The 21,047-nt window shown below is 40.1% G+C and overlaps 2 protein-coding genes across 6 annotated transcripts in view; one reads left to right on the forward strand and one right to left on the reverse strand.

Annotated features, from left to right (window-relative positions):
• The window catches only part of ESCO1 (establishment of sister chromatid cohesion N-acetyltransferase 1), a 318,705-nt gene that overhangs the window by 214,070 nt on the left and 83,588 nt on the right, over positions 1-21,047 (forward strand). The window lies entirely within an intron of this gene.
• Positions 1-21,047, reverse strand: part of MIB1 (MIB E3 ubiquitin protein ligase 1) — a 90,353-nt gene that overhangs the window by 67,396 nt on the left and 1,910 nt on the right. For all 4 annotated transcript variants that reach the window (XM_075744288.1, XM_075744290.1, XM_075744287.1 and 1 more), the window contains exons 2-4: positions 5,477-5,648; positions 2,647-2,776; positions 743-847 (exon numbers count right to left, since the gene is read on the reverse strand). In XM_075744288.1, coding sequence (XP_075600403.1) covers positions 743-847; positions 2,647-2,776; positions 5,477-5,648 — 407 coding nt within the window. The remainder of the gene's footprint in view (positions 1-742; positions 848-2,646; positions 2,777-5,476; positions 5,649-21,047) is intronic.

A 21,047-nucleotide genomic window follows, 5' to 3' on the forward strand; every position in this document is an offset into this window, starting at 1 on the left:
TACTGATACACATCTGACAAGATGACACTTCAATGTTAACAAGGTTTTCCTCCACAGTATCAAACAAAAATCATGCAAAGAAAATGCTAAGTAAGATATCATAAGCAGCTGATAATCAAAGTAACCTCTCCCTGACCCACATTAGGATAAGAAAATCCAGCAACAGAAGGCACTTAGGCTACAGTCTGACCCATTTTCTCTCTAAAGCTGTAGAAGTAGCAGTAGAAGCTGGGAAGTGAAGAAGAAAAACTTAATTCAACACCTTTCCATTGACAAAAAAACCCACCAATTGCTCTCAAAAGGATTCTGAGTGTTGCCAGTAATTTAAAAACTGCAAATCTTGCAGTACTCACACCAAAATTTGAAGTGAACTGAAGAGTTCAGGAGTTAAAGAAATACAGTTTTTAAAGAGTTCCTAACTAAGCTTCTTTTTCTTTTCTGAATCTTAATTAAGTACAATAGTAGCACAGTAAGATAATCATGTATGAGATGTAAATGTTTCCTATAGTCTGGCAGAAACCAGCCCTTAGCTTTAAGTTATTCACATGTTTTAGAAATTCCCAGATCAGACTTTCTTCCTAATGCATATGCATGATCCATACAGCTGTATTCACAATGACCCAACTAAGAGCATGCAAACTGACAAAGGATATTACAAAAGCAGGATAATAAAGCACAACAAGTTATTCTTACTACCCTTCCCCCACCATGCGTTTTACTCTTTGTGTTCTTTTATACTTACCATGCCCTCAAAGCCAACTCTGTAAAGGTTTTTAGCACCATTGTCCCAAAGAACATATGCTGCGCTATGGGGACTCGACGCACTCCAATCTTGGATTTCAGTTACCTATTCAGTTTTAAAAATAAGAAAAATGTTTCTACAACAAAGACTTTAGAAGCACAATTTGAACTTAAAACCTTATTCGTCTCTTCAGAATAATTCAGGATACTGCAGTTTTACAGAATTTACTACAACTTATTCTGACACTGTTTTCTGTTTGATACAAATGTTCCCTAGGTGTCTCAATAAGATGGCAGCCTGAATATATACTTTATAGGCCTCTTTTTCTTTTGTCTGTTCAGTAGGTAATCTAGCTACATAAAGTAGAGAACAAAATCTGAACAAATTTATTTTATGATGCTTTGACATGTTCTTACTAGAAGCAGCATTTAACTAAGAGAAACAGGATGAAAACTATTTTAATTGCTTCAATTTGTCTTGTTCAACCTGCATTAGCCTGGTGGCAGTACACTATGTTAGGAGACAATGTTTTATTTCCAGAGCTGATCTGTTCAACAACAGTACAAAAGCAGAGTGAAAAGGACTATCCCTGACATTTTTGAAATCATGAGGCCATGCACCAAATTCTGAACACACTTCCATTATTCAAAAAAATAAATTTCCAGAATTTGTCTTCATTCTTGTTTGTATTTATTTAAAAGCTGTTTCTGCTATCTACCATCTGTGTTTCCTCATTAAAAACATTTATATGCATTTATACATATTTTCAGCTTGCAAATAATCCCACTAATTCAAGTTTAGTACATAAAGCAGACAATGCAGGATGAGACTCTTATTTTGCTGAGTTTCAGAGATTTCAAATTATCTTGCCAAATTCACAGCAAGGGGTAAATAATTAAAATGAAAAAGCTACATCTGAATATCCCTTGCTTTAAGAGATTTAAATTTATTCTTTCCTCTCAGTAAAATTCAAAATTAAATCCCCAAAAGCCCTGAAGCTTCCATTTACTCAGGAACTTTTCACTTTCCTTTAAATGCTGCTTAAGTGTACTAAAAATAAATCCAACAAAATCCACCAGTTCACCAAGACATAAGGGCATCCAATTCTCCTAGAACATCTCATATTTGGTGATAAAAGTCATAGTTTATTTTACACTCCCTGCTGCATGTTCACACTTACAACAAATCTTCATTAGTTCTCAAGGTAAATGTAAGTTTTAAACAGAAAATTTGCAAAAGTTATGATTAGCAACATATCATTCCATTCAATTGTCAATAAATCCAAATATTTTTATTATGTAACTATATAAAAAACACTCTCAATGTCCTAAGTCAGTAATATAATATCCATATTCAATCACGTGTAAAGTTTTTAATTTTAAACTGGAAAAGTCCCTATAATTACTAGATGAAAACCAAAAATCCAGGGTGCAAGCACTGAAAACCAAGAGCAAGAGATAAACAAATTTGCTGACCCACAAGTAATAAGACTACAGAATGCAGTGAGGACCAAAAGGACTAATCCTGATAGGTCTGTTTTTATATCAGCTCTCTAGTAATGCTGAAATATACCCGAGATCTTAATGTTGTTACAAGCCAGTCTTAAACAGAACAACCAAGACAAAAATTTAATACCTTTAAAAATTTTGTGCTGGTATTGTAAAAATGTAAATTTAAATTAAAAAAACAAAACATAAACAAAAAAACCACAAAAATGGTCATAGTATACATCCCCTCCTCCTTCTAAATACTTGAGCATTACAGAGTAAGATTCAAAAATGTCCAGCAGATTAAAATAGTATCTTCTATGATTATATTTTTACTCTGTGATTAGAAAGGCCACTGAGGCCATTACATGAGTATGCAGAGATGCATCTTCTTATTTAAACTAGTTTTATTTTTACCTTTCCTCTACGCCCATTGCCACCATCTTGATCTTCCCATTGCCAGTCAACTCCCCGCACCACCCTGGCACCTGCAAAGATTCCTCTTGCTGTAATTTTCTTTGATTTACGGCGAGACTCCAACAATACCCTGAAGTTATTAAAAAAAGAACCCACACATGTCAAAATAATAAAGTCAGTCCAAAAGAAATCTTTGGGGATAGGAAGGAAGGAGAGCATCTTGAAACAAAAATAACCCCACAAACGCAGATTTCGGTGCATGAATAACATCCATTCAATTCTCAACTCTAACAGCAGCCCACAAGATAAAAAAACCATGATCTTCCTATATCTGTTTTATTGTATATTTATAATTAGTTTTTAATTCTAATGATAATTTCTTCTCCAAACTTCCTACTACCACCAATAATCTTATAACCACTTATATATACATCTGTACTCATTATTAAAATCATTAAAGAAACATAGAGAGTCCTACAAACAACATATTTCTGTTTCTCATCGATGCACCCTAGGCCAATATTAGTCCTTTCTACATACTTTTTATAGCATATCTTGTCAAATTTAATTCCATATATTGGCATTCGTTTTTTCAGACATAGTATGTTATTTTTCTAAAGCAAACCTCTTCCTTCCTTCTGACTTCAATAGAATTGAAGTAGGTAAGTCCAAACAGAACAGCTCCTGAGTATTAAACTTACAAACAGACACAGAGACACAAACATTTTCCTGTCTTTTCTGTCATCTCAAAAGCTACCACTTTGCATGCAACCAGATTTCTTACTTCATGCCAGGAAAATGTTGCCAGACAAAAGTATTTTTCAGCTGAAATTCTGAATCTTTCCTAACCTCTTCAGGAAGTGTATCACCCTGCTGCTAAACTTTTAACATCCAGCAGATGGCAGACAAGGAAAAAGTTAAACTGTTAGAATCAATGCACAGAGCACATGAAAACATTAGCCATTTTAGCTAAGTAATATAAGAAAGTGATAGAAAACAAAGATATGTTGTTTATAGCAGCATTTTACAAAGTTCTGAACACCTACCAAACCGAAACAAAACCCAGCATACATTACTTCGGTATGCTGCCCATATATCCTGGAGTCAAGAATAGGTACAGCTTATGATTTCCTTCATCCAAATGTCCTTAGATGCCTCTTACAATTTTTCCTATGAGATATCCCTCAAATTCAATAGCACTGCTTTGCTCTTTCCTCCTTCAAACAGCTAACTTTAATCAATTTTTCTCAGCTATGCTTGATCCAATAGATATAGCTCCCTTGGCAGATGGAGCTGCCTTCTAGGTAAAAGCTGCAAAACAGAATTCAATGGGAGTAAACAAAGACAGGGAGAAAGGGACAAGATGCAAAAGATTTCCTGCAATTCTATACATTGTGTACAATCTATCTCCAAAACTAAAACTTATGTTTTATACACCATAACAGACCACTTAAAACTACAAAGGAAGCTTCAGCTGAAAAAAAACCAACTATATAGAAGAAAAAATGTCTGGCAAGCATTTGCAAAAGCAATGAGATTTTTAAAAAAGAAATAAATAGGAAATAGAAGATTTCTCTATTAATCACACTAATGTCTATTAATCACACTAAGCCAGCTCTTTCTACTCTTGGACCCAACTTCTAAGTCTTGCACTGCATTAGACATTATAATTGAGACAGTACACTTATAATATCTATTTGGTACCTAGATCTGCTGGCATGAATCTCAAAAAACCAGAAGTTACTTTTTTGCTTAAGCCACTGACCTGGCCATCTGAGACATAGTTAAATGTCAAGACAAACAGTTGAAAAAAATAAACACAGTCCCTACAAGACACGATACAAGAACTCAGTGTGTATGCTCCAACTGCTTCCCTTAACTGTAAAAGCACTGATAAAAGCACATCACTGAATTACAACATATTAAGCCTTACTTCTCCAAGAAGAGGAAATAAATATTGTCTTACACATGTCACATTTAACTGAGTATCATATCTAACAAAAAAGCTTCCAACGATTTAATGAAATGACATTCTGGGGAGTTATCACAGAGGTGATATTAGAGCACATAGCCTTTACAAAATGCTTTACCATAGCTCTCCAAGTATTTAGTAACAGGCCAGTATCACTGTTCTCACTTAACCGATAGACAAATCATGAGAGAGGGGCTTTGGATTTAGAGAAGTTATTTAAAGTCAAGAACACAAGAACAGCGATGCACAAACACACTAAATGTCAATTTTGTTCAGAGTTCTTTGCTGGGAGACAATAATAGATGCTTAAGAAAAGAACATGAAAACCAAGGCAAGGGTAGAACAACCCTTCACAGCATCTTTTCTCTGCTTTCTGTACTGAGCAGTTTAAGCAGTTCAAGTCAAAGGTTTTGTCTCCATTCTGTTTTTCATAGCACACAAGGAGGATATTTTCCCCTCAATCTTTCTACACCATTTTTGAACCTAATTAAACTTTCACATTCAGGAATTCATTGACAAATCATTTTGTGATTATACATTGTGTAAAGACAATTGCCTTTGTTTAAAAGCTGCTATGTGATAACAAAAGAACTAGGAAGACTGCAATGAGGTTAAAAGAAACTGAATAATCATATCCTAGCTTTTTTCTCTACTCCATACTTTCTAAAATTTCTGTGTTTTCCAAGCTCCAAAGGTCCTAGCTACCCTCCCTCAGAAAAAGGCAGAACCAGTAACAGAATGAACACCTCAAGCCACTATCTTACCTTATCCAAGTTTCAGTAACCAAATCTGCAGTTTAACAGTTAACTACAATTAACTGTTCCTATTTAATTTCATAGGGAAAAAATTACATGTTACCTTTCACTTCCTGGTGTGGTAATTCTGTAAAAACGATGCCTCAAGTGATGTTTGTCTCCATGATAGCAAACTGTGCACAAGTCATAATTTGTGCATTCAGCACATTTCCATCGGATGCCAATAATGGGTTGCTGTCGACATGTATCACACATAGTTCCATCATGCTTGATACCTGTGGGGAGAAAAAAAAGAGAACACTAACAACTTTGCTACCTCACTACACAGATTTCTGTTGCGCACCATTATAATTTGAAGCCATGTACTAAAAAGTTAACAATAAAGAAAGGCTGCTAGTGATACCCTATCAACCTATACGATTGAGGGGAAAACATAACGGACTTTGCCTCATCTCCCCAGTCTGTTGTCAGTCTGTTCCTGAAACATTTTATCTTTTCCCAGCTCAAAAAGCTGAGAAAGCTATGTTTGTTTTTTTCCACCTATACAAATCAGAGAAAGAAAATGAGAAATCCTTTAAGTACAAGTTAACGGGTTAGAAATGTGTATATCAAAATATACAGGCAATCTGGAATTTTATCTCTGGATTAAGACTATCAACATATCTTATAACACAAAGGCTACCATGTTCAACTGTGTGTGACAGTCTGAAAATCACTGGTTTAGTTTACACATTTTGTACAGTGGAAAAGGTAAGTGCTTATCTCTATTCTTTTTTTTTTAATATGGGAAAAAAATTAAGCTCTCTTGGATAGATACCATTAGCTTCATGAAAATCTGTTACCATTTTTGAAGTGGTTTACTGCTTTATATGTCAGTTTTCTTGAAAAGAATGTGCCAAAGACAGACCAGATGTAACCCACCAGCACGTAGTCTGCCCAGTCTTCCACAAAAACTGAGTTTTCATGACTACTTACTCCTACAGCTTTGCCAAGCTACAGCAGAGTAAAAGTGATCAGTCACAGTTTCCATCCATGCATTCCGAATACAGTGAACAGCCACAAGTTTATTTAAAAATAAAATAAAAATGAAATAAAAATAAAAATGAAATAAAAATGAAAATGAAATAAAAATGAAAATGAAATAAAAATGAAAATGAAATAAAAATGAAAATGAAATAAAAATGAAAATGAAATAAAAATAAAAATAAAAATAAAATTCTGCTGCTGTTTGGAAAATATTGAGCAATAGAAGAGAGCAGCACTGGAAATCAGTCTGTAGCACAAGATAAAAATGAGCACTAAAAGGCTGGATTAACACAGAATTTTCCCAGTCACTCACCCTTAAAAAAAACAGCCAAAAAACCAGATCGCTCTGAAATAAGTGAGGAAAAAGGAATATTTTTTGTCCCCTTCAGAAGGGATGCTTTTGGAAATGACTGCCAAATTCACTATAAACCTATTAGTCACTCATGTCCAACAGCTGAGCCACCTGTAGTGAAGAAAAAATCAACAGTTGGAGAGGCAAAACTGAAGGAAATGCCTTCTCGTCTGATCATTTCACACAATCACGTAATAGCTGAGGTTAGAAGTAACCCCTGGAAATTGTCTACTCCAACCACCACTGCTCAAAGCACAGTAAACTAGAGCCGGCCACCCAGGACCGTATCCAGTCAGGTTTTGAGCACCTCCGAGAACGCAGACTCCACAACGCAGCCTGCTCCAGTGTTCAGTCACCCCTAGAGCAAAAATGTTTCTTCTTATTCTTCAGTGGAAATTCCTGTATTTCAATTTGTGCCCGTTGCCTCTTGTCCTGTCACTTGACACCACGGAAAAGAGCCTGGCTCCATCCTCTTTACAACCTCCATCAGGTATTTATATACACTCTTGAGATCCCCGAGCATTCTCTTCTTCAAGCTAAACATCATCAGATACCTCAGCCTCACCTCACACCAGATGGTTTAAGATTCCCCACATTTGCAACCCTTTGGTTGACACATTCAGTACGGCCATGTCTGTCTCATACTGGGGAGCCCAGAACTGGACCCAGCACTCTAGGTGTGGCCTCACCAGTTCTGAGTAGAGGGGAAGGATCACCTCCCTCGACCTGCTGGCAACACTCCTCCTAATGTAGCCCAGGATACCACTGGCCTTTATTGCCACAAGGGCACATTGCTGGCTCATGTTCACTTGGTTGTCCACCGAGACTCCTAGGTCTTTCCCTGCAAAGCTGCTTTCCAGCCAGTTGTCCCCAGCTTGTACTGGTGCAGGGGTTACTCCTCCCCAGGTGCAGTACTCAGCCTTTCCCTTTGTTGAATTACACGAGATCCCTGTTGGCCCATTTCTCCAGCCTGTCAAGGTCCTTCCGAATGCCAGTAAAATCATCTTGTGTATCATTTCTCCTAACCAAGACAGGTTCTCACTCCACCCTCTTCCAGCCTTGATTACAAACATATTTAGGAAGATTTCTGGCCTCATGATTAAAAATTTTCCTGATGCATGAACACCGGAATAAATATTTAGTTAAGGCTGGAAAAGGCAACACATTTGGAGCAAAGACTGCACATAGCACTGCAGAGATCTGAGGAGCTCTTCAAGGCAAAGATAGCTTTCAGAGACAACAAAAACTCAAACTGCTGATATTATACTAAATGATCACTGTAATTCCTGGAGTGGTTCATGGCTAAGCCAGCATCCATATCTTGGCCAAAGTCTGTGCTGAAATTTTGAAGGTCTGGTGCAGACAAGTCCTATAACCCATAACATTATTAGCCAACTCCAACTGCCAGACAACACACCTCATATACCATAATCATTCTTTTAAACTAACCTTCTACATTTAAAAAATATTTGCTGCCTGGTGGCAACAACTAAAAATGCTATTTTTCTACAAAACAAGAACTTGGAAATCACCCATACATTTTCCACCCCCCCACAACTCCATCAATGACCTTGTTCCCACCATGGGAGGATAATATCAAGGAGAAAGCTATCTTTCTTCTTATGTACACTGGGACTCTCATGTCTAGTGTCTGTTGATTATCTGTAACACTCAAAGAGATAGTATTGAGTATGACCTCATGGTGGCTGCCTCACTGCTAGGAATTGTATTGAAACATTTTACTACTTTTTTGGTAGTCTTCAAGAGCAGGTTCATTAAAAGGACTCAGATAACCCGTTACTGTTTTGTTGCCTTGCTTAGAAAGTCTAACTAGTTATGGTGCTGGGGACTGAGGGGTGATATTTGTTTTTGGGTTTTTATAAATTGATTGCTAAATTAGTATTTCACATAGAAACAAAGAAGTTACGCATTTTTGGATTATTTTTTTTTAACAGTTGCTAAACTTCAGGGAAGACAGTTTGCCAAGGATCACATTTATTCTGGATATAAAAGGACCAAGGAATTGAGTGCTACAGGATTTTTCAACTTGTCCAAGCAGCAGGAAAGAGGGCAAAAGAGAGGGATAATCAGGAGTCATGGAATACAAAACTAGGTCATCTCACAGTAAACTGAAATAAAAACTAAACATTTCTAGCCAGTAAGGCAAAAGCTACTGTGGAAAAACTCAGAAAAACTTCCTTAGGAAAGATCAAGAGAAAAACCAAAACAACAAAACAAAGATGTTTGACTCAAAAGTAATTTTACTGACTACAGCATCTGGGCTTAAAAGAGAACAGTGCATGTCCGTATTTGGAGTCTCTGATCCAGAGAGTCGCATCTCTATCTCACAGACCCCTAAACATCACCCTGATAGACAACATAGCCTTTCTTCAACCATTCCCTGACATGATTCCAGCAGGAACACCCATTTCCGTGCATGCCCCACCTGACCATGCTGCTCCATTCTTTCCATTATGCCAGCAAAAGGTTTTTGCAGAGTTGAGCTGTAAACTGGATCAAGAAACATACCCGGCTGAAAAACAGCCAGGAGGAAAAATATTCAGCTGAATTGGTTTCCCAATCCTGCTCCTTGCAGTGCTGCAAAACACTGCTGGCATGACAAACAAAGCATTGCAGGGCAGGAGCAGGCAAGTAATCCTGTTACAGAATATTTAACTAGAGATGCACTAGAGAACTGGAGAGAAAAGTAGGTTTGTATGTCTCTGGTGACAGTGGACTAAGAGTTTTAACTTCATCTGCTAAAAAAACATGCTAAAACAAGGTGCTACTACTGGATTACAAAATGTGACCGCTAAACTCTTATTCATGTTCATAATACAAACAAAATGAACTATTTAAATCAATAGCATGTTTTAAAGAAGGTTGAAAGAATAATTTTTTTTTTTAAGTTGAACTAGATATTCTAGGTACACAAGTGTGGTGGGCTGACCTTGGCCAGCTGCCAGATGCCCACCCAGCCACTCTCTAGCTCTGCCTCCTCAACAGGATGGGGAGTGAAAATAAACTTAAAAAGCTTGTAGGCTGAGATAAAAGTGAGATCACTTACCAATTAACATCACAGGCAAAGCAGACTTGACTTGGGGAAAATTATATTTAATGCCAATTAAAAAAAAGAGGATTGTGAGAAAGACAAAAACTGAAACACCTTCCCCCTACACTTCCCCTTCCTTCCATACTCAACTTCGTTCCTTCATTCCCAACTCCTCCATCTCCCTGCTTCTCCCTAGGGGAGATAGAATCATAGAATTATTTCAGTTGGAGAACACCCTTATGATCATCAGGTCCAACCATTAACCTAACACTACCAAGTCCACCACTAAACCATGTCCCTAAGCACTATGTCTATGTGTCTTTTACAATACCTACAGGAATAGGGACTCAACCACTTCCCTGGGCAACTTGTTCCAATTCCTGACAATCCTTTTGGTGAAGAAATTTCAGTGAAGATGGGGAAAGGGGGTTATGGTCAGTCCCTAACAGCTCCTCACACTTTTCCCCTGCCCCAGCATGGGTCCTTTCCACGGGCTGCAGTTCTCCAGGAAAACACTGCTTAAGTGTGGGCTCTTCATGGGCTGCAGCTTCTTTCAGGGCATGTCCACCTGCTCCAGCATGGGGTCCCCCACGAGCTGCAGTGTGGATACCTGCTCCACTGTGGCCCTCCACGGGCTGCGAGGGGACAACCTGCATCCCTGTAGTCTCCATCTGCTCATCACCATCTACTCACCAAAATTCAGTACTGGGGACCTGATGTTGGCACTACACACATTTGGGGGGAAGGGAAGGAGACATTACTTCTAATGTTTCAGACTAGCTCTGCTCTAGCCCAGTAGACTGCTCATCAGCACTGAGATCGTATCTTTCAATTTATTTTCACCAAAAAGTAAACCAGTTTGTGTGCTCCAAAACCACCCCATGATGTAAATCGAAGCACAGTATGCAGCAACAACCACGAGACTAGGTTAAGTGTAGGCTCTGGAGCCAAACTGAAATCCTGACCCGAATGCAACCTGTATCTGCCACATAAACCACTTCCGCTCTTTGAAAGGAACACTATTTAAGAAAGGTCAAACTTTACGAAGTTTATATTAGGAAAGAAAGCCTTAAACAAACTACTGGAATACACTAAAGTGCCATGAAAACTTCAGAATTTAAACATCAGCCCTGCAGCTGGTGAGATGTGAACCAGACGAGCACTTTAGCTCTCCAAAATTAGATAATGCTGTCCTGGTTTTTGGCTGGGATAGAGTTAATTTTCACAGGAAACTTGAGGACACAGCCAGGACAGTTGACCCAAACTAGCCAACGGCATATTCCATACTGTATGACATCATGCTCAGTATATAAGGGGGGAGAGCTACCTGGGAAGGGGGAATCACTGCTCAGGGATGGGCTGGGAATCAGGTTCCAGGTGGTGAGCAAATTGCATTGTGTATTCTTTTATTAGCATTGTTGTTATTTCCCTCTTCTTTTACTGTCCTAGTAAGCTGTGCTTATCCCAATCCATGAGTTTTAACTTTTTTTTCTGATTCTCCTCCCTGTCCCACCAGGGATAATGAGGAGGGAGTGAGTGGTTGTGTGATGCTCAGCTGCTGGCAGTCCTGTTTGGCACCCAATGTGGGGCAAAATGGGTTGAGATAATGACAGCTCTGACCAGAGCATGTTAAAAAAAAATTTGTTATACACATTTATTATATTAGTCGAATAGTCACTGGTCACAATGCGTTTAGTTTGGTCACATTGTTGTGCTATGTAAATCCTTACTTCCTGTATGTATTCCCCGTGGCACTGCTTATCACCTCTGGGGGAGGGGTCCGGATTCTCATTTTGCTGTACTGTGTAATATCAACTTAGGACATGATATCATCACTGGTGTTGACATTAGGCTGGTATTTGTATCTGGCATTGCTGTCATGACTGTACCTCAAACAACATTTTTTGGAATTTTTAATAATCCCACCCAATCTATGGGAAAGATGGGAGGGGGGGTACTTTCTCCCACTCTTTCACCTCCCCTTTTTCCTTCAGGCTGGTTACAACAGCTTTTGAGAATTTTGAGTACCCCTGGGATGTCCAAGCCAGCATGCTCCTATTGCTATGTCTCCTGAATGTGTTTTAGATCTAGTTTAGGGTTATAAAAATTTGTTTTAAGAATACTACCCAGAGATCTGCCCCAAGGCTGAATAGTCACGGATGGCATGGCATGTGGGAGAATATGGGCAGGTGTCTAGAGAACTTCTCACCTCCAGTGGTTTAGAACTTCACTCCCGAACAACTACAGGACCCTGATGCAGTGATACAATATGTAAAAGGTAAATGCTGTGGCTATTGTAAAGAGGCACAACTTACTGCACTGTGTTGGGCCCTGGCCAGTATCTACCAAACACTGCTCAGTATTAGGCAGTGCCCTCAGGAGGAAAAGAAGGCAAACAGAGCAACAGGCACTGCGGCTACTCAAACCCTGGTGACAGGCCCTGTGGCTGAACTTAAAAAAAACCAAAAACCACAAACCAGACTGCTATCAGTCACCTCTATGCACAAGAGAAATACATTTAAAAAAATCAGTTCACTTAGTAAGGGATGATGATGATGAACCAGGACCATCATCAGAACAGAAGGAAGAGGCAGAACCAGAGGTAATCACCCATTCCCTGTCCCTGAGTGAGCTGCGAGATATGTGAAAAGATTTCAGCTGCCTTCCAAGTGAGCACATTGTCACCTGGCTGCTCCGATGCTGGGGAGCTATGGGGCCCATAGCTTGGGATTAGAGGGTAGGGAAGTCAGGCAGCTAGGATCCCTGTCTAAGGAAGGGCTACTGACAAAGCGACTGGAAAAAAGAAACAACCCCTCAGCCTCTGGAAGCGACTTCTGTCAGGCATGAGGGAAAGGTATCCCTTCAGTGAAGATGTATGTCATTCAGGCAATTGGACCACCATGGAGCAAGATGTCCAGTACCTGAGGGAATTAGCCATGTGGGAGATGGTTTATTATGACTCAGACAACACGCAGTTACCCACAGACCCTGATGAAGTTCAGTGCACACGATCCATGTGGTGGAAGTTTGTATGGAGCGCGCCATCGTTGTACGCCAACTCATTGGCAGTAATGGACTGGAAAGGCAAAGAGGCACCAACAGTGGATGAAGCGGCTGGCTGACTGACTCTGGCAATACAAAGAAAGTCTCTCTTCCTCCCTCATCTCGGCTACAGAGAAACTGTCCAGGAAGGTCCAGCAACTCAGAGTATGCCCTGTTCCCCACCTGTATGGGCCACTATCTCAGCTACTAGGAGTAAGCATTCCTCCACTCAAGAGAGAGGATATAGAGGGAACACACCATGAGGCACCCTGTGGTCTTACCTGCATGAGCACAGAGAGGACATGAGGAAGTGGGATGGAAAACCTACCTCGACCCTAGAGGCACAAGTACATCAGTTGCAAGAAAAAACAATTACAAAAGGGGATTCTTCCAAGGAAAATGCTGCTCCAGTTTCCAGCGGGCAGTTCCCCATAGCAAGTGGAAGGCCTGATCATACTTATGATCCTTTTGAAGGAACTTCTAAGTCATTTTTGCAAGAAGTGAGTAGTGAATACGATGAGCAGGATTAGAGGCACCCTGCCTCCAGCCAGATGGAGGAAAGGGACAATTGGGTTTATCAGACTGTGCGGATCCGATCGCCTGGCACGTCAGACCCACAGGAGTATAAGGCTCTAGTGGACACCGGTGCACAGTGTACCCTAATGCCATCAAGCCATGAAGGGGAAGAACCCATCTGTATTTCTGGAGCGACAGGTGAATCCCAACAGCTAACTGTACTGGAGGCTGAAGTGAGTCTAACTGGGAATGAGTGGCACAAGCACCTCATTGTGACTGGTCCAGAGGCTCTGTGTATTCTTGGCACTGGCTACCTCCAGAGAGGGTATTTCAAGGACCCAAAACGGTACCGGTGGGCTTTTGGCATAGCCGCCTTGGAGATGGACGAAACTGAACAGCTGTCTACTTTGCCCAGTCTGTCAGAGGACCCTTCTGTTGTGGGGTTGGTGAGGACTGAAGAACAACATATGCCGATCACTACCACAACAGTGCACCAGTGGCAACATTGCACCAACTGAGACTCCCTGATTCCTATCCATAAGCTAATTTGGCAACTGGAGAGCTAAGGAGTGACCAGCAGAACTCACTCACCCTTTAACAGTCCCATATGGCCAGTGTGAAAGTCTAATGGAGAGTGGAGACTTGACAATAGACTATCATGGCCTGAATGAAGTCATGCTGCTGCTGAGTGTTGCCTCACTGGACATGCTGAAACTTCAGTATGAACTGGAGTCAAAGGCAGCCAAGTGGTACGCCACAACTGATATCACAAATGCTTTTTTCAATCCCTTTTGCAGCAGACTGCAGGCCACAGTTTGCTTTCACTTGGAGGGGCGTCCAGTACACCTGGAATCGACTGCCCCAGGGGTGAAAACACAACCCCACCATTTGCCATGGGCTGATCCAGACTGCACTGGAAGAGGGTGAGGCTTCAGAGCATCTGCAATACATTGATGACATCATTGTATAGGGCAACACAGCAGAAGTTTCTGAGAAAGGGAAGAAAATAGTTCAAATCCTTATAAAAGCTAGTTTCACCATAAAACAAAGGTCAAGGGACCTGCACAGGAGATCCAGATTTTAAGAATAAAATGGCAACATGGACGTCATCAGATCCCAATGGATGCGATCAACAACGCAGCTATGTCTCCACCAACTAACAAAAAGGAAACACAAGCTTTCTTAGGCACTGTGGGTTTTTGAAGAATACATATTCCGAATTACGGTCTGATCGTAAGCCCTCTTTATCAGGTGACCCAGAAGAATAACAATTTCAAAAGGGGCCCTGAGCCTTTGAACAAATTAAACAGGAAATAGTTCATGCTGTAGCCCTTGGGCCAGTCCAGGCAGGACAAGATGTAACAGACATGCTCTACACCACAGCCAGGGAGAATGGCCCTACCTGGAGTCTCTGGCAGAAAGCACCAGGGGGGACTTGAGGTCAGCCCCTGGGGTTTTGGAGTTGGGGATACAGAGGATCCAAGGCCCACTACACTCCAATTGAACAAGAGATATTGGCAGCATACAAAGTAGTTTGAACTGCTTCAGAGGTGGCTGGTACCGAAGCACAGCTCCTCCTGGCACCCCGACTGCCAGTGCTGGGCTGGATGTTCAGAGGGACCCCTTTACACACCATGCAACTCATGCTATGTGGAGTAAATGGGTCACACTGATCACACAGTGGGCTCAAACAGGAAACCCAAATCACCCAGGAATTCTGGAAGTGATCACGAACTGGCCAGAAGACAAAGATTTCTGAATATTGCCAGAGGTGACATGTGCTGAAGAGGTCCCACTGTACAATAAACTGTCAGAAAATGAGAAGTAATATGCCCTGTTGCATTGTGGGAAAGCATCGAAGGTAGAAGGCTGCTATATGGAGCCCTATACGACAAGTTGGAGAAACTGCTGAAGGAGATGAATCAAGTGAGCTTGTAGAGATGAAAGCCATCCAGCTGGCTTTAGGCATTGCTGAGCCAGAAAAGTGGCCGATGCTCTACCTCCATACTGACTCATGGATGGTGGCAAATGCCCTGTGGGGGTGGTTACAGCAATGGAAGCAGACCAACTGGCAGCACAGAGGCAAACCCATCTGGGCTGCCCCACCGTGAGAAGATATTGCTGCCCGGCTAGAGAAGCTGGTTGTAAAAGTAAGTCATGTAGATGCCCACGTACCCAAGAGTTGGGCCACTGAAGAACATCAGAACAACCAGCAGGTGGATCAGGCTGCTAAGATTGAAGTAGCTCAGGTAGATTTGAAATGGCAATGTAAAGGTGAATTATTTATAGCTCGGTGGGCTCATGACACCTCAGGCCATCAAGGAAGAGATGTAACACATAGATGGGCTTGTGACTGAGGGGTGGACCTGACCACAGACACTATCTCACACAGGTCATCCATGAATGTGAAACACGTACTGCAATCAAACAAGCCAAGCCGTTAAAACCTCTGTGTTATGGAGGATGATGGCTGAAATATAAATGTGAGGAGGCCTAGCAGATTGATCATATCACACTCCCACAAACCCACCAAGGCAAGTGCTATGTACTTACAATGGTAGAAGCAACCACCGGATGGCTGGAAACATATCCCGTGCTCCATGCCACCACCTGGAACACTATCCTGGGCCTTGAAAAGCAAGTCTTGTGGTGACATAACAACCCCAAAAGAACTGAGTCAGACAACGGGACTCATTTCCAAAACAACCTTATAGACAGCTGGGCCAAACAGCATGGCATTGAGTGGGTGTATCACATCCCCTATCATGCATCAGCCTCCAGGAAAAACAAACAATACAATGGACTGCTAAAGACTACACTGACAGCAATGGGTGGTGGGGCCTTCTAACACTGGGATACACATTTAGCAAAAGCCAACTGGTTAGTCAACACTAGGGAGTCTATCAATCAGGCTGGCCCTGCCCAATCAAAACTTCCTCGTACTGTAGAAGGGGATAAAGTCCCCATAGTGAATATGAAGAATACGCTGGGGAGGACAGTCCGGGTTAGCCCTGCTTCAGGCAAAGGCAAACCCATCCATGGGATTGCTTTTGCTCAAGGACCTGGGTGCACATGGTGGGTGATGCAGAAGGATGGGGAAGTCCAATGTGTACCTCAAGGAGATTTGATTTTGGGTGAGAATAGCCAATAATTAAATTGTATGATGCTAACTGCTAACATTGTATGTCATCACTACTACAACTGGTATCACAGTAAGAATCACCCAAATTAACGAAGGATGAACTTTCATGAAACCGATCAAAGTGCAGAGGCGATGAAACCAGAACTGGCTTCAGCAACCAGAATTGGCTTCAGCAACAAGCACCCAGCAACTTCGTCAATATCGGCATCTTCAACCCGCAGATCATGAGCACGGACCACATCAGATACACCAGCTGCGAGCTCCGGATGCAGCAACAACAATCCAACAGCACACACCATCTCTCCTGCCCTGGAACACTGTTATGACAGATGGAGCCCAAAGTCATGGATTAAATTAACTCAACAGACATTTTAAAGGGATGGTCTATAGACTAATGGAACAGTATCTGCGCGTGTATATATATACATATATGTATAGTCTTTTATAAGTATTTTTGTTGTTATTTTCCTCTTCCTTTGCTGTCATAGTAAATTGTCCTTATCCTAACCCATGAGTTTTACCTTTTTCTTCTGATTCTCCTCTCCATCACACTGGGGGTAGAGAGGAGCGAGTGAGCGGCCACGTGGTGCTTAGCTGCCGGCTGGGGCTATACCACAACAAATACAAAAACTAAACCTCTAAATATTCTTCAAAATTTCCTAGGAGCAGGCTATTTCAAAATTAAACAGGTTTTGTATCATCCTCCATACTGCACTAAAAAAACAAAAGAAACCAGGTAATGAGAAGGGTACTTCCACCATGCTTAATTACTTTTAAATAGCTGCCATTTCTTAATGTCCCTCCAACCTTAGTACACCATAAAAATTCAGTATTCCTGAGCTCCACTTGTCATTAATGTTTTTACTATTTGCTTTTCATATTTGTTTCCTACCTTTTTGTCCCTGCCACAGTTATTTTCACTGTTGTAACCTCTTCCCAAATCTTCCCTGGATTACCGAGCCCATCATTCCTCTGTCATCATTCATTTATATTCAATTTTACAGCTTTTGCCTACAAGTTTTTAAAACTCACCCTCACTCTTAAAGCTGTGAAAGGAAATAGAAATAGTTTTGCTCAAATTACTATTTGAATTTGTTACTAATATCTCTTTTGTATTAAAGATAATTTTCAAAGGTGGCAATATACAACTGTCCAACAAAAGCACATTTTAACAGTAAAATAAGATGTATAAGGGGCATTCATACCCCTCTGTTAAGCACTGAAGTCAACAGTGATTTCAATTACTTCTCAGAACCAACAAAAACTGGTTTCCAATGGACTCGCTATTCTCTACAAAACTCTAATAAGCCAAAATCCTTCCATATCATAATGACAATACTACCATCAGGGAAGGGATATCATAAACTACTTAGAAAACAGATTCATTTACACTCCAATTTAAAAAGCAATAGCAATGTTTTGTTCATCCCACTCTTCTACTCCAGATAATTTACACTATGGCCAGACTCCAGGAAAACTGAAAACAAAGAATTCTTAGAGATTAACCAGATTCCAACAAATTGTGTGAAAACTCAAATCGATGTCCCCACAAACATAACTCATTTGTTAATTAGCTTTTTTGGCAGCAGCCAGATGACCAATTATTATACACAAGAGATGCTGGACTTGCCAAAGCATGTGTCTTATCTGGTAAGGGTATCACAAGATACATGAGAGGATTATTGTGTAGGAGACACGGGGGAAGGGTAGGAAGAACAAATGATGCGTTTATTAAAAAAAAACAAACAAAAACCACAAGCACCACTGCTCATGAAGCCATTAGATTTTTTTACTTGTGAGGGATTCTGTAAGTACTTACAAATAGCCACTAAAAAAATCTTGACTAAGACAATTTGCCTTAAATTACACTTGATGTACTAAAAGCAACAACAAATAAACAAATACATAGGATAAATCATTTGCGATGGTCTATCCTTTAAAATGTTCTGACATGTATGACTTCATGATGACTCTTCAGGTTACAGGAAACTATCAGTACAACTACAAAAAGCCACTCAGATCTTCAACAGGTAATACCTCAATTTTCAATATTAGCAGAATACAGCACACAGAGCTTTCCACGCTGCACAGACACTCACTCTAGCTGTGGGATAATTCCACATCAAGATTCCACTTCCTGGCCCCAGCCCCTCCACCACCTTCCCTTATTCAAACATAATTGGGTAAATATTTTAAGCAGGGAAATAACATTGTTACTTTGAACCAACCATATAAAAGAGGAAACAGATGACAAACAATTTTTTTGCCTAAGCTTTGTAGAAAGCAAATCTTCAGAAAGAGAATAAACACAGAAAGTTTCTGTAATGATCCTGAGTATCACGTGAACATAGTCAGGAGCACTCTCTACAAACATGCTACTGTACTGCTTTTTCCTTTGGCAAAAGGCTGCCTTCCATTCTAAATACAAACTTGGGTTTATACACTTTTAGCTTCTGTTCAGCAACTGAGAAACCTATTCCTCTCTGTTTCTTTTCCACAACAGCACCAGAAAAAAAAGAGGATTCTCAAGACTCCTAGATCCTGGCAAAAGGTTATTTTACAGAAGGACCAGGATTTATTTGCATGTAATGGGGCAACCACACTGGACTGCTAATGTACCACATCCCACCACCTACTCCATTTAGGAGCCCACTATACAGGACTTAACTGAAGTTTCCTTTCTTCTCACTGAAATTTCATTTCTTTTCAGATTCTTAGTTTACTAATCCCTCTCATTTGCTCTGTTTAGCTTAAAGAAATGCTGCCCAATGTAAATATGATCACCAATGGGCAGCTAATACAGCTGGCTTGGTAGACATAACTGAAAAACAAAACAAAACTTCATATCACAAATCATTCATTACCCAGATGACTACATCTGGAGCAAACAGCTTACAAGAAATACTTCATGTAAATCATCAATGAGCTTTTATTTTAAAGAAGATCATCCTAAAATCTTAGTACTAAGGCTTTTTAAGTTTTATAAAAAGATAACATAGTCTCGCAATACTGGTAATAGACTACAACCATTAAAATATAAGAGCAGTACATCATTAAGTCTATGAAACATTATTCTGGCATCAAAGGCATATACATATATAGGCACATACACGTATGAAACTTGGGGGTTTTGGTGGGTTTTTGGTTTGTTTGTTTTGTGGTTTTTTAATAGAACGAGCTTCAAACATTACTTCTATAACACAATGGGTTCCTGATGCATCACTACTGTTTCTGGTTGTACAGGTCTCAAACTCATCAAAGCAGCAACTCTGACTGCAAGCACCACTTTTAAGAACTTATAATGAAGTCTGGTTTTGAATGCCTAATGAAAAGAACTTCCAGCAATAAATAATTTAATTTTGCTTTCTACTGCTGTATTTTTACATTTATTCTCACTATCAACTTACAATCATGTTGTGACTGTAAATTTGTGAACCATTTTAAACTATAAAAGTCATGATTTAACACTGCACTAAGTATCATCAAACCAAAACCCACCTCATATTTTATAACATTTCCTTGCTCAGCAGCATCATTATTAATACCACAGTTAGAAATTCCTGCCACCTAATCCCACTTTTCCTGTAACTATATCAAAATTATCTAAATGCCCCCAGAGGTAGTATCAAACTATCATTCAAAGTCAGACTCCCTTATTTTAAACAATGGATAGTCACCATCGTGGAGAAAAACAAGTAATTACAAAAGGGTGGAAAACTGAAAGGAAGTGATTTGCCCAAGAATACAAAGCGAATCAATACTAAAATCAGGTTTTCAGTCCAAACAGACAGCATCCTAATTCCATTAACTTTGCCCTTTTGCTGCTACTACTACACAAATTTTTACTCTTCCTGTCTCCTGGGAGTCACGACCTTAAAAGTAACTCCCTCTAGCAAAAAGCAATCCTAGGTAGCTTCACGCAGCAGTTCCATGAGGATGCTGCACACGTTGGCCAAAAACCTCAGGAAGATAAATACCATTTTGCAAAGCCTGAAAACAGCAACGTTTCTAAGTTTTTTCCCATAGCAATGAATATAGTCCTAGCTGAAGCAGAAATTAAAATTCTAATACAAAAGTATAAACATAACTGAAAATTAGAAGGAATAAAGCAGCAAAAAATCAACGAAAACAAATACCAGGGACTTATATTAAGTGTAGGCTTTTGCATGCAGTTAACAGGATACTGTCAGCTTGCAAATACACTAAGAAGAGCTACAATAATGAGCATTCAAGGCTTACATTCAACATTTATGCATACACTTCAGCTTTAAGCAGAAGTAGTCCCACTGGTTTCTACATGACATCAAATGCAGGTAAAGTTTCAAAGCATAAACATCTGCAAGACAAGGATCGACAACCTGAAAGACTACTCTCAACTTCTTGTTCCAAGGTCCATTTCAAAAAGATTGTCAGTTCATTTTAATAGCATCTACCCTCCAAAACACCAAAAGCCAACCACAAAGCCAGGGGAGTGGAAGGTATCCAGACACAGAAAAATTAAATCCATCTCAAAGGCTCACCATGTAATGTGTGGTGTGGGTTTT

Source organism: Balearica regulorum, chromosome 2 (assembly GCF_011004875.1).
Source record: "Balearica regulorum gibbericeps isolate bBalReg1 chromosome 2, bBalReg1.pri, whole genome shotgun sequence".
NCBI lineage: Eukaryota > Metazoa > Chordata > Aves > Gruiformes > Gruidae > Balearica > Balearica regulorum.